The sequence below is a fragment of the Nothoprocta perdicaria genome, unplaced genomic scaffold (genome assembly GCF_003342845.1).
Source record: "Nothoprocta perdicaria isolate Ctin4 unplaced genomic scaffold, notPer1 scaffold_247, whole genome shotgun sequence".
NCBI classification, from domain to species: Eukaryota; Metazoa; Chordata; class Aves; order Tinamiformes; family Tinamidae; genus Nothoprocta; species Nothoprocta perdicaria.
In genome coordinates, this window is record NW_020455474.1 from 371,989 (window position 1) to 384,212 (window position 12,224).

The 12,224-nt window shown below is 58.4% G+C and overlaps 2 protein-coding genes across 2 annotated transcripts in view; one reads left to right on the forward strand and one right to left on the reverse strand.

Moving 5' to 3' along the window:
• The window catches only part of FAM53B (family with sequence similarity 53 member B), an 18,342-nt gene extending 10,142 nt beyond the window's left edge, over positions 1–8,200 (forward strand). The window contains exons 3-4 of the mRNA XM_026039953.1: positions 1–147; positions 7,898–8,200. The exon at positions 1–147 is cut by the window's left edge and continues 578 nt beyond it. Of these exons, the coding sequence (XP_025895738.1) occupies positions 1–147; positions 7,898–8,200 (450 nt within the window). The remainder of the gene's footprint in view (positions 148–7,897) is intronic.
• LHPP (phospholysine phosphohistidine inorganic pyrophosphate phosphatase) overlaps positions 610–12,224 on the reverse strand; it is a 53,364-nt gene continuing 41,749 nt past the window's right edge. The window contains exons 7-8 of the mRNA XM_026039955.1: positions 10,337–10,461; positions 610–724 (exon numbers count right to left, since the gene is read on the reverse strand). Coding sequence (XP_025895740.1) covers positions 10,365–10,461 — 97 coding nt within the window. The 3' untranslated portion in view covers positions 610–724; positions 10,337–10,364. The remainder of the gene's footprint in view (positions 725–10,336; positions 10,462–12,224) is intronic.

A 12,224-nucleotide genomic window follows, 5' to 3' on the forward strand; every position in this document is an offset into this window, starting at 1 on the left:
AGCCGCACGCCCGAGCTGCCGCGGCGCCCGCCCGCGCTGCCCCGCAGCCGCTCCCAGCCCTGCGTGCTCAGCGACAAGAAGGTGGGAGTCAAGCGCCGGCGGCACGAGGAGCAGCGGCCCTCGCTGGACCTCGCCAAGATGACCCAGGTAAGGCAGGCGGCACCTCCGGCGCGCAGGCGAAGCGCAGCGCCCTGCGCCGCCCATCCAGTGCCCTAGGGCAGAAACACCCCCAAGGAAGAAACACCCCTAAGGAAGAAAAACGCCTAAGGAAGAAAAACACCTAAGGAAGAAAAATCCCTAAGGCAGAAAACCAGGCAGCCTGAGCTGTACTCGTTTCCATTTGGGCCCAAATCTGTCATCTCTTTGAGGTGCGCCCGTTTTAACGCGAAGTAAAGCAGTTGTTATAGGGAAGGATCCTCCTGTTATTGAAGTAGAAAATCAGTTCCCCTCCACAGGGCGTTGCAGTGCCACTCTGGTTAAATCCCTTGGTTTCCTTGCTGGTAGGTTGCTTCCTCCTGGTAGGTGTTTTGAGCAGAAACACGGCCAAGGCCTCGCCGGGACTCAGGGAGAGCCCCGAGCTGCCTCACTGCCCTCCCCGGCACCCAGCACCCGCTGCCCGCAGCTCACCTCTCTCGATGCTCTCAGCTCTGTAATTTTCCACTCTGCAGATGTTATCATGGTTCATGCTCAGTTGCAAACGCAGAGCAACCCCTCCGTCGTCAATCTGCAGTGCAAATGCAGATAACAGATCTGAAGTGAGAATCGGAGAGGATTTTGCTCTGCAGCCCTCTTCCTGCRAGACCAGATTATGGGACTTGAGAAACGTGTGAGCGAGAGCCAGAGCACGAGGCTCTCACGGGCAGGGCAAGAAGCATTTGCCTTCTGCACTCATAAAATTCTTCTCCAGACAGAGTTTTCTGATTCAACATTTCTCACATCAATAATTTGCAATCACGGGCTCAATGACAGCACCAGCCTTGTGCACTGCAGAGATAAATTTGGGTGTAAAGATCCCATGGCTCCAGCTTCAAGAGCAGGATATTAACCCCGTTAGGGTTATCATGTCCAATGTGGCAAAAAACTTCCCCTAAAGTTTAGTTTTGTGCGGCCATCGCCTTCCCCGTGCGTTGCTTGGCGCTGCTGCTGCTGCTGAGCCTTGGCCCGGGTGCCGCTTCGGGGGTTGTTCAGGGTGTTTCTGATAGAGCCAGTGACAGCRCTTGATGGGGTGGGGTTGGAAAACAGCCATGGATTTTCTCTCCTTGCCGTTCCTGAACGTGATGACATCTGATGCTATAAATTCAGCTTTTCCCTCTCACAAGAATGTGGTATTTTATGACATTTGAGGCTTGGCAGCTCAACGGGTGTTCGAATGAGTTCATTTGTGTTGAAGGAAGTGATTAGTTTTTCCTCCTCCAGAGGAGCTTAAAAGATAAAAAGGGTCAGAAAGCTGCGTGTTCGGGTGAGTGCAGGGGGAAAACACAGGGCACTGCAGTTGCCTTTGGATGAGCCGTGCCAGTAACATCTAATATGCTAAGCTTATTTTATTAGCTAATAAGCTGGATAGGCAGTAAAAACAACTTACATGTGTTATTACATTTCACCGGCCACAAGCTGGAATAACATCCCTGGCATCAGCGAGGGCCTTTCCATTTCCTTGTGTTGGGGGAAAATTTTCATAAAGAAAGCGACTGGATCCCAAGGAGTTGCCCTGGTTGCAGCAGAGCCTCAGCTGGGCATGGGCTTACGGATATGCTCCGTGATCCTGAGGGTCTTCCAGCCATGGTGGCTCCATGGTTCTGTCAAGCCGCCCGGTTCCGGGGTGTTTGCTCCCCATCACCAGCGCTGGGACCTGCAGTGTTCACATCCCTGTGAGCGCTGAAGCAGTGCGGCCCCCTCGGGAGCCGCTGGAGACCCTCGCTGGGCATCATCGGGAAGCTGCTCCGGACCCTTCGGATTAGGCCAGGATGTCAAGCCGTTTGCAAAGCCTCTGCCTGGAGGAAGGTTCCAACTCCACATGGTCCTGAGCGCTTCCAGGCTCTGCACACGTGGAAAGAACCCAGGTCCGTGCTCCTTTAGGTGCTTAAAACCTCCGGCAAACTCAGCTGAGGAGATGCAGGTGCTGGGGTTCCTGATGGTGCCAGGGTTCCTACAGCTGCAGCAGCCGCTCCCTGGTTCTCTTTCCTTGCATCTTGTTCCCAGCTGTCCCTAACCTCCTCTTCCCCTGGATGGAGCATTAGCCGATGGCCTGCAATGCTGCACGTGCTGTGTGTGCAGCTGGTGCTGCAGCCTCTGTGCCAGGCTGCATGACATCCCTCTGAGCCCACCTCTGCAGTCTAAGGTAGTAGTTGAGGCTCTTTTTGCAGCAAGGGTGGACCCTTTTCCTTGGGATGGCACGGAATTACTCTCTGAAAGCATCTATGCTCCTTGACTGCATCAGGGGAGCTGCTTTAAACAGGGTGCCTGGTCTTGAAGTGATGGGAATGACAGGACTGCTGCTCAGATGCTCGACTGTGCATGTGGCGGCCGCAGGGACACACAGGGACCCATGTCCTATGGAAGCCTCAGTTAACACAGGAAAACTGCTCCTTTTGGATGCACACAGGAAATGCAACCTGGAGCGAACCACACAGCTCCGAGAAGACTTTTTTCAGCAGCACCCACAGCTTACCYGGACACAGAGGGCACGAGCACAGGGACGTACTGATGAAAGAGGGTAAACAGGAGCAGGCGCCATGCAAAGCCGGCCTGAAATGGCGCGAGAGCCTCTGGAGTGGGACACGCAGCTCCCTCTGGAGTGGGACATGCAGCTCCCAGTTAACACATCCCCGGGCTGGTGGCGAGACAGAGGCAGCGGCTTGCGGAGYGTCCCCCGCGCTTTGCTCCGAGCGTTGGTCACGGAGAGGTCAGTGCCTGCACGGCTGCGCTCCTGCCCTGGCACCGCTGCCCCGCAGCCTTCCTGTGTGCAGAAGGCACCGCCTGCCAAACCACCCTGCAAGGTCACGCTCTGCAGGTGTTGGGAGGTTTTAGGGATGTTAAATGTTGCTTCTGATATGGAAACAATGGTTGGTTTTGTCCTCGCTGCCTGTTTTGGAGGCCACGTCTGAGAAACGGGTTCTTTCTGAGAGGTCAGAAGCATTTTCAGGCTYGTTTTAGGTCTCTGCAAACTGTGGCTGGTTGCCTCTCTCCATGTCCACCTGCCCCCAGGAGCCTCCATGTGCCTGCAGGGCTTCCCTGCCAACCGTCTGCAACCCCTTCTGCAAACCCAGGGTTATCCAGAGCTTGCGAGGTTCCTCACAAGTGAGCTTCACACTGAGGGAATTGGCAGCAGTCGGGGGAAACAGCAGCAAAAGGAATTGCTTTTCCCCAGTCCTGCTTGTTGCTGCGGGCAGTGGGCTGGGAGCAGTAGAACCTGGAATCCTCTCATGGGAGGAGAGGGCACCCCATGGGGCGCACGTGGTTACRGTCTGCAGGCAAGTGACCAAGAAGGACAAAAATCCAGCTCCTCCATGTCCAAGGCTGCTCAGTCCCTGCTCCTTGGAAACCAGCTGCCCAAAGGAATAGCTGTATTTTCACTGGCCCTGACCCTTCACATCACAACAGCGCATGAGGAGGAGGAGGATGGATGTGGARGTGGCCCGGGTTGCACTGGTCTCTTGCACATCCCGCAGAAGCAGACAGGGCCCCAGACACACTGGGACCCGCCGTGTCCCCAAGCAGGGGGACACAGATCCCCACAGTGTCCCCAAGGAAGGTGTCCGGCACACGGGGCGCTACCGGTGCTGCAGCGAGCGGAGCCCGTCTCGCTCCTCTGCGGTCTTGCTCCACTTCACTAATGTCCTGGCAAAGGCAGCAGCTACGGTACGTGACCATGCAAAGTCTATTACTGGGCAAATTGCTGCTGTTGACTCATTTGGAGAGGGTTCGGCTTTCCCAAGMGGTTCCGCTCCGCTTCCCGTCGGGCGACGCGGAGCCGGCTGTGCTCCTGCCCTGGCCTCGCACGTCCCCTCCAGCCTCCAGAGCCACCTGCCCCAGCCACACAGCGGCTCTTCCCGCTCCAACAGGGGCTGCTTGTAGGAGAAAAGGCGGCTTGTTTCACTCTCCTGGCAGTAGAAAGGCTCTAAAATGAATCTCCCCCCTCTTCCCAAGGCCATTCTCTCCCTTTCTCCCTGGCTCCGGCACCTCGCAGCTCCAGAGCCACCCTGCAGAGCCGCCAGCCTCAGGGTGAAGCTTGGGGGATCTGAGAGCGCCTGGAAAACGGGAGAGAAAACGGAGAGGCCGCTGCCCGTGTGTGCAGCTCTGCTCGTGCGGATACCTGCAGCTCTTACAGTTACGATGGGCAGAGCTTTACAAACAACTGAAAGCTTTTTTTCAGTGTAGAGAGACTGGGTGTTCCCCAGAGCTGCGTGAATAAGACATTGGCATGAGCRGAGCGCCAGGTAGGGCTTGGACACGCTGCACAGGATCAAAGCTCTAAGGCTCTAGATAAGGATCCAGGCCCGCGGCGGAGGGCGCCCRCTGGTAACGGAGGCTCCCAAACAAGGGCTCTTTGGAACCACGAACCCCCTGGCAAGGGGACTTTGCTGCAGTGGAGAGGGCCCCGAGTCTGCACGGGAGCCCCCGCTCGCCCTCGACGCGGGGCTCTCGGAGCCGCCCGGCCCGGCCAGGCTGCAGCGGGCGCCGACAGTCGCCTGGGCTGGGCTGGGCTCATCTGCAGCGTCGCAGCAGTGACACCCTCGTAGGGTGAAGAGCAAAACGGCAGCGTTGAGGAGCGCGGCACGGGACTGGCATCCCTTTCGGGGATCCCTGCCCCRAACTGCCCCCCTCGGTGCTGGGAATGGCCCCGTTCCCGGCTGTCCTGCGTGCTGCTTTCCGGAGCGAGCGGATCCTTCCGTGCAGCCRCGTGCGGAAGGGGCCCTTTTCTGTGGGCAGCTGCTGCCTGTTGGAAGCGACAAGCCCATGGAAGGGTTTCCCCRTCCTCTTACAGGGAAGCAGAATTTCTGCACAGAATGACTCCAGGCGCAAGCCTGACATGGAGGGAAACCAGCTCGCAACGCGTGCGTTTAGCGGTGGCTGTTCCAGGCRACGGGGAAGCACCACTGCCGGCGTTTTGGCCTTGCCAAAGTCTGGACAAAAGGGAAAACTGCACTAGATGTCGAGTGCATTTACGGCAGTTCTCCGAGAAGTGCCCAAGATTTGAAACGCTTTCCATCTGGGCAGGAACCCTGCGCCGAGGACGCTTTGAATGCCCCTGGGCTGCTGCAGCCTCCTTCCCTTTTGGTGCAGCGCCGCAYGGAGCGGCACCTCCTTCCTTCCTTGCCCACAGGAACGGCCTGCCTGGCACACGAAGTGCCCTCGGGAAAGAGCCTGGGCTACAACATGGGCACAATCAACAGCAGCTGCCGAATGGAGGAAAACACCATTCCCCAAGCGCCACAGCTTCATYTGCAGGAGGGATTTGCGCTGCTGAGAGCGCTGTCGACTTTCAGGAGACTGGGGCCTTCAGGTGCCTAAGTCACTGTTGGAAACAGGCTTGCAGATTTTTCGGCACGCTTAGAAAATATTTCCCACGTGTCCCCAGGCCTTCTCCAAAGGCGCTGGTAATTGCAGGTTGTCCATTAACCACAGTTTGCAGCTCCTTGCTTGTTGTGCAGCTGGGACGCGGCAGTCGGAGCACCTGGCAAGGCCTAAGYTCCCTTGGGAGCTGTGGGAAGGACRGCGTGGGCCCGAGGGCGCACGGAGCACGTGCCGTGGGCCTGGCCAAGAGCACCCAGAACACGGCCTGGCTTCATGCCCTGCGCCTCGGTGCTGGCACAGCCCAACCGCGGGCGTTGAGAGTTCCTGCAGGTCCGGACGGGTAGGTTTTGAGAGGGCAGACACCTCGGCTTTCATGTGGCCTTGTGGCCYAGGGTGTTTTTGAAAAGGCCCTTGTGCAGAAGGGCAGCGGCTGCTGCTGGGGCCTGCGCCGGGTCTTTGCTCTGCCGCCGCGTGCGCTGCGGCCCTGAGGGTGAGCAGTGCTCAGCACCACGGTGCCCTCGCACCAACGCCCTGCTCTGCTCCCGGGAATCGCTGTGTCCTCCCTGTCTCTGTCCCTGTCCCTGTCCCTGTCCCTGCTGGTGCCTCCCCAGGCGGGCTCGGAGCCGCTGCAGGCAGGTGGATCCATGCAGATCTGCGGGATATGTGGCAGCGTGAGGGAGCTGGGGATCCGCCTCCCTGGAGGAGGAGGACTCCTGCACAGGGTCAGAGCTTCCTTGGAGCTCAGTACCCCAGGAGCTCTTGCACCAACACGTTTCACCATGGTACTTCACTGACCGTGGTGTTCAGGGCCTTTTGGACACCATCAGTTTGGGCGAGGAGGAAAATCCTTGTGCTTTAATTTCCTGGGAGTGCCTACGAGAACAGCCGGGGAATAGCACTGTTCCTCCAAGCTACAGGTCTCAGAATTAAATTTGCCCCTATGGACCAAGACAGCAGCCGATTCGCTTCAATGGAATGATGTTCTCCTGGAGCAACGAAGCTCTCCAGGTCACTGCAGCTGGAATGAGGCCTGGGGTCTGTGAGAGCACGTGGGATGATGCCAGCACCTCCTGCCCTCGCTGGCTTTGGATGTCCCAGACCCAGAGAGCACTGTGCAGGCAGGCTCCGAATGGCCGCCCCACCTGCAGCGGAGGCTTCGCAGCCATTTCAATCTTCTTTAGCAGTGCTCCAGTATTGTCATTATGAGGGAGCTTCTCCTAGTGCAGAACCAGATCTTTCCTGCAATTTCAGGCCTTTCTTCCTAGCTCCGTTGCTGTTGATGGGGAGCTGGTCCGTCATTCCTTCCGACTGTTTCAAATCCTACCCTCTTTTCTCTCCCTCGGCTTGTTTTTTTCCAAGCAAAAGGGTCTTTTCAGCTGTTCCTCAGAGGTCCTGTCACTTGGCCCCATCCCTCATGTAGCTGTGGCCTCTCTGCACCTGGACCATGTCCCTCTTGCAGGGTGGCCTGCGGTGGCCTCCGGGCACCGGACCCACGGGCAGGATTTCTGCACCTCACAGGCTGCTCAGCCCAGGCCACCCCGCAGGTTTTTTGTAGATATGTGGCGAACAGTCAAGGTTTGACTTGCAGCCCCCCCAATCCTTTATTCCTTCCTCATTAAACACTATACCTTTTTTTTTTTTCACAGTAGCCCCGATTTGTGGTGTTCAGGCTGAATTCTGGGCTGCCTTCCAGTGCACTGGCTATCCCTGCCAGATTGCAGCCTGTACAAACTAAACTGATCCCCTGCTCCATCATCCAGGTCAGCCGAGAAAACACTGCCCGGTCCGACCCTGGGCAAGTCCCGGGGCCCTCCGGCCTGGCGCGTGTTTCCCTTTTGCCAAGGAATTGTGGATAACTCCTTTTGGAGTGAGGCCTTTCACCTTCAATGCCAAGAGAAGCCAGCCCCATCTTTGAAAGTGACGGATCCCAGAGCCGAGYGCCCCGGCTCAAACACTCAGCACRTGGAAATCCCACGWGGWGGCCAGTGACAGGACAAGKGGCAATGGGTACAAGTTGAAGCCCAGGCAGCWMYATGTGCCCGTGAGGAAGAACTTCGCTGGTGTGAGGGTGCCCGAGCCCTGGCCCAGGCTGCCCAGGGAGGCTGGGGAGGCTCCTGCTCTGGAGATCTTCCCAACCCGCCTGGATGTGACCGGGTGCCCCGTGCTCTGAGTGTCCCTGCTGGAGCAGGGGCTGGACTGGATGATCCCTAGGGATCCCTTCCCACCTCAGCCAGAAACTCTTTCTTTCTTTCTCTTCCTCTCTTTCTTTCTCTTCCTCTCTTTCTTTCCTCCTCTCTCTCTCTCTCTCTCTATCCTCCTTTCTTCCTTCCTTCTTTCTCTCGTTGGGCGCCCTCCTCAGCCGCGTGCTCTCCTTCCTCCGCAGAACCGCCAGACCTTCAACAGCCTGAGCTGCGTGTGCGTCGCGCCGGACAGCGGCGCCCAGCCCGAGGCGTCGCGCGCCCGCTCGCGCCCGACACCGGCCTCCCCGGACACACCGCCAGGCCGCACGCCGGCCTGCACCCCGGTGCCGGAGCCGGAGCGGCGGCGGGACGGCGGCGCCACGGAGGAGCTCTGGGGCGACGAGGGTGACGAGGGCGGCGCGAGGGCGGCGCGGGCGCCATGGCGGCGTGGCGGCGCCTCCCAGCTGGGCGGCGAGATCGACATCGAGCAGATAGAGAACAACTGAGGGGGCGGCGGGGCCGGGCCGCTCGGGGGGCACAGGGCGGCTTCGCCCAACTGCGGCAGGTTCAGAGCTGCGCGCGAGGCCTGCAGCGTGTTGGAAGAGCTGCAGCGGGGCAGGGAGAGGAGCCGGCCCTTGTGCCGCGCGGCTCCCTGCGGCTCCGCTCAGCGGCGTGTGGGGAGCTGCGGGAGGGAAGAGGGGCGAGTCCCAGCGGAGCCCCCAGGGCTCTTCCCTCTCCCACACGCTTCCCGTGCTCCTGCCYGCCGCGGCGGGAGCGCGTTCCCGGCAGCCGCAGGCCCACGGCGCCCGAGCGAGCGGTCGAAACGCTGGCGGTCCAGGTAGCAGCACTGAAAGCTTCCTCCTCCCCCCGTGCCTTGGTGGAGCAGAGCCCCGCGGTGACCAAACACCTTCTCCCCGGGAAAACCAGCCGGCCCGGCCGCCTGCTAAGGGCGTCAGAAGGACACGCGCTTTGTGGTTTCCACCGCTTTTCTTGCTCAGCCCACAGGAAAGCTGCACAGGCGGCTCCGGGCACCCGCTCTGCAGCCTCCTCGTGCTCGCGGGGGGAACCAGGTCCCAGATCCCAGTGGGTGCCACAGTCAAGCGCCCGGGAGCGGCTTGTGCCGCCGTCACGGCCCCGCGCACCCCGCCGTGCCCGCCGTTTACACACAGCACAACCCGGTTGCCTTATCAAGACGCTTCTGCCACCAGGCATGGCCTTAGCCTGGGCACGTCGGCTTGGACACACGCTGTAGGTAGCTGCCATTTTTCTTTTCTTTTCCTTTTTTTTTTTTTTTTTGAAGGCCGCAGCGGCGTTCGGTTGGGTATTTAGCTGTTGGTTTTGTATGATTTTATGTACTTTCAGTTTAAGAAAGCCTTACTTTTTTAAAAAAATCTCTCTGTAGAGGTAAAAACATTTGTGGTTTTATATATATATATAAGTATATATATAAATAATTAAGAATATTAAATATAAATCTAGTATGTGCCTCAGATTCAGGGGACACGCCGTTGATTGTAAGGGCGGGAGCGGCGGTGCCCTGTGTCCCGTGGCGCCCCCGGGTCTCCCTCCGCTCCAGTGGCGGGAYGGGGACACCGTCTCGGCAGCAATAATGCTCCGGCAGCRCCAGTCCCACGGGGGGATTTTCCTKGGAAAAGGCCAAGCACYGGGAACGGGCGCTCGGGGATTTCGCTGCGTGCCAGGCACGGATGTCGCAGCCTGTTTTATGAATTGTTGCATCTCAAAAAAATGGCAAAAACGATGTATTTGTGAAGTAGATGATTGTCATTTTTCACGTTAGGGCCCAGCCTGTTTGGCGGATAACGTCGTGTTTCAAGTGCGTTGTTCGGCGGCTCCTGGCTGAATGGGGACTGATGTAGGATACGTTAGGATTGTAGCGGTGCTTTGCGGAGTTTATGTTCTTGATGTTTAAGGGTGGAAGGAAGAAGATGGCCAAAAAAAAAAAAAAAAAAAGAAAAAAAGGTTTAAAAAAGTCCTTCTGACGCCCGGCCCTGCAGTAACGAAGTGGCTGTCGCGGCCCAGGGGCAGCCGGGGCTGCCCGCTCGCCCTCGCTCCATGACTTGATTGCACTAGAGCAGCTCGGTCTCAGGAAATCGCTTGTTACTTTTACTGTGTAAATAAAGCTTCCTGGTTCAGTAGCCCGGCCGCCTTCCTGTGATCTCTGTCATTAAAACCTGCTCGGGTTTACTCGGCTTTCGTTGGACTTGGGGCGCTGCCCGGACCCCACCATGCAGCGCGTGTGGCTGCACGGGGCGCTCAGGAGAGCCCGGTGCCAGCAGGGCACTGAGGGGAAGGGGCTGGAACAGGGGCGACCGTCCCGCAGGAGGACAGGCCGAGCGGCCGCGCAGCGGCGCTGGGATCCTCGCGGTTGGTGTCGATGCCCACGGCGCGTTCCCTTCCCTCCCACGCGGCCCCGCGCTGGACCTTGCGCCCCRTGTTTGCTGGGCGCTTTCCTTCCTGCCCCCCCGCACACACGCAGCGAGCACGCCAGCGCGCGGGGCCCGTGCGGGGCCGGTTTATTGCCCGTTACCGCACGCGGGAGGCCCTGCGGCGCCCTCCCGCTCCGCTTGGCATCTCCTCCTCGGCCCGGCGTGCCGAGCGCTCCGGCTGCCGGCCCCGCTCACCCGGCGGCGGCTCCGTCCCGCGCCGCCCTCACGCGCGCAGCTCCTGCAGGATGAGGTCCACGGCCGCGGCCAGGTTGTCCACGTAGGCGTCGGGCTTCACCTGCGGGTGGTTCTCATCGGCGGGCCTGCGGGGCAGACAGAGGCTGAGGGGAGCGCGGCAGGCGCCGGCTCCCGCGCAGAGGGACAGCGGCAGGGTCGGCCCCGCAGCCCCGGCCACAGCAGCTGCCCCTGCCCCTGGCTCGCGGCCTCGCGGGGCTGGCCACRCCAGCAGCCGCCCCACACCAAACACAGGGATTTTACACAGCGCCTCGTGTCCTGCTCCCACAAAGGGCACCGCTCCGTCTAGCAGGAGCCTTTTTCCCAGCGGGATGATGCGTTTCCCATCGCATGGCGCCTCATTCCATTCTCCAAGTTCTGGCTTGTTCCAGGGCTGTGGTGCCAAGCAGTCATTACGATGACTTTCRGGTTTTCCTCAAGCAGAGGAGTGTTTAGATTCACGAAGGTAAAGCAGCTTAGAAAATGCAAATGAGTAAAACCCTTAAAATAAAAGGAAATAAAAATCCGCTGCTCGTCTATACTAATACACCAAGTTAGCCAAAAGGCTTCTATGAACCCAGAACTAGCTTTGCAGGGGGTGTGGTAAATAGTGTATTTTTGGCAGTACCTCTTAATTTGAGGGGGGACCCAGACCAAATTTCTTTCCATTTTACACGCTGGAAATGTTTCCTGCATTTTGCAGATGGCTTCTGCTGCAATGCARGAGCTCCCGTATTTTTGATAATATGTTACTGGCATAATCCAGAGGAAAAGAAGAGAAATACGTAACCCTGATGCAGCAGATCCAGAGGAAAATGAGAGAAATACGTAGGTCTCACGCAGCAGAGGTTTCCCATGAGAGTAAAGGGGATTTAAGCAGAATGCAGCAGTGGAGCAGGTGCTTTTCCTGCCAGCGCAGGAAAATAAAATAAACTAAAAATACCTTTCATTTGCAGGTCAGTTTCGGAATAAAGTTACAGTGARCTAACGTTGAGATAAACTCCTTCTGCCTCTTTATGTGGGACTCTGGTTGCAGAGAGAGGCCATAAATCAAAATGACAGAAAACTTGATTCTGTAGCTGAATATTGAGCTGCTGTCAGCAGTCTTGGCCAGCGCACAAAATCGCCTGAGAAAAATCAACTACTGCCTTCGGAAACACTCCCCTTAGTGAGGCAAGAATTCCTGGGAATGCTTTGGCTCCCCAGGCTCATCCCTGCCCGGGAGCGGCAAGGGAACCTCACAGAGTTCCTTGTTTAGAGGGGGCACGATGCTGCGTTWCCGGACGGATGCAGCGATGGACGCAGGTTTGCAGGGCTACTTTGCCAGGACAGCAGGGAATTCTGGAAATAAATGAAGCTAAATAAATAATAAATAAGGAAGTGTTGTCAGGGCTAGGGCAAAAGGATGCCCCTAAGAACAGTCCCTGCTTTCCAGGCCCATGCAGGACCTCTGTTCGGGCGCCTGTGCTCATGTGCGTGGAGCCAGGCTGGGCACCGGCCGTTGCTCCCGGGGCTGTCGCAGGGAAATGTTTCCCAGCAAGGAATCTGGGCCGCAGCCTGTGTGTGAGCTGGAGCAGGCTGACGGGATCGCGGAGGTATTTTGAGATGCTGGCAGCCAAACTCCTTGAGGGGAGCAACAAGTGGGTGTTTTCAGCCTGCAAACAAAACCCGCCCGTGATGCTGCCCTAGCAAATCCCCCGCAGCAGCCGCGAGGACCTGTGAGTGCGGGCTCTGCGYTCCCTCTGCCAGCAAAGCACAGGGGAGCAGCAGGAAACTGCTCCGTTCCCGCGTGGACAAAACGTGGCGGGTTTAGCCAAGCGAAAATGGAGGTAGTCGCCGTGGTCTCCTGCGG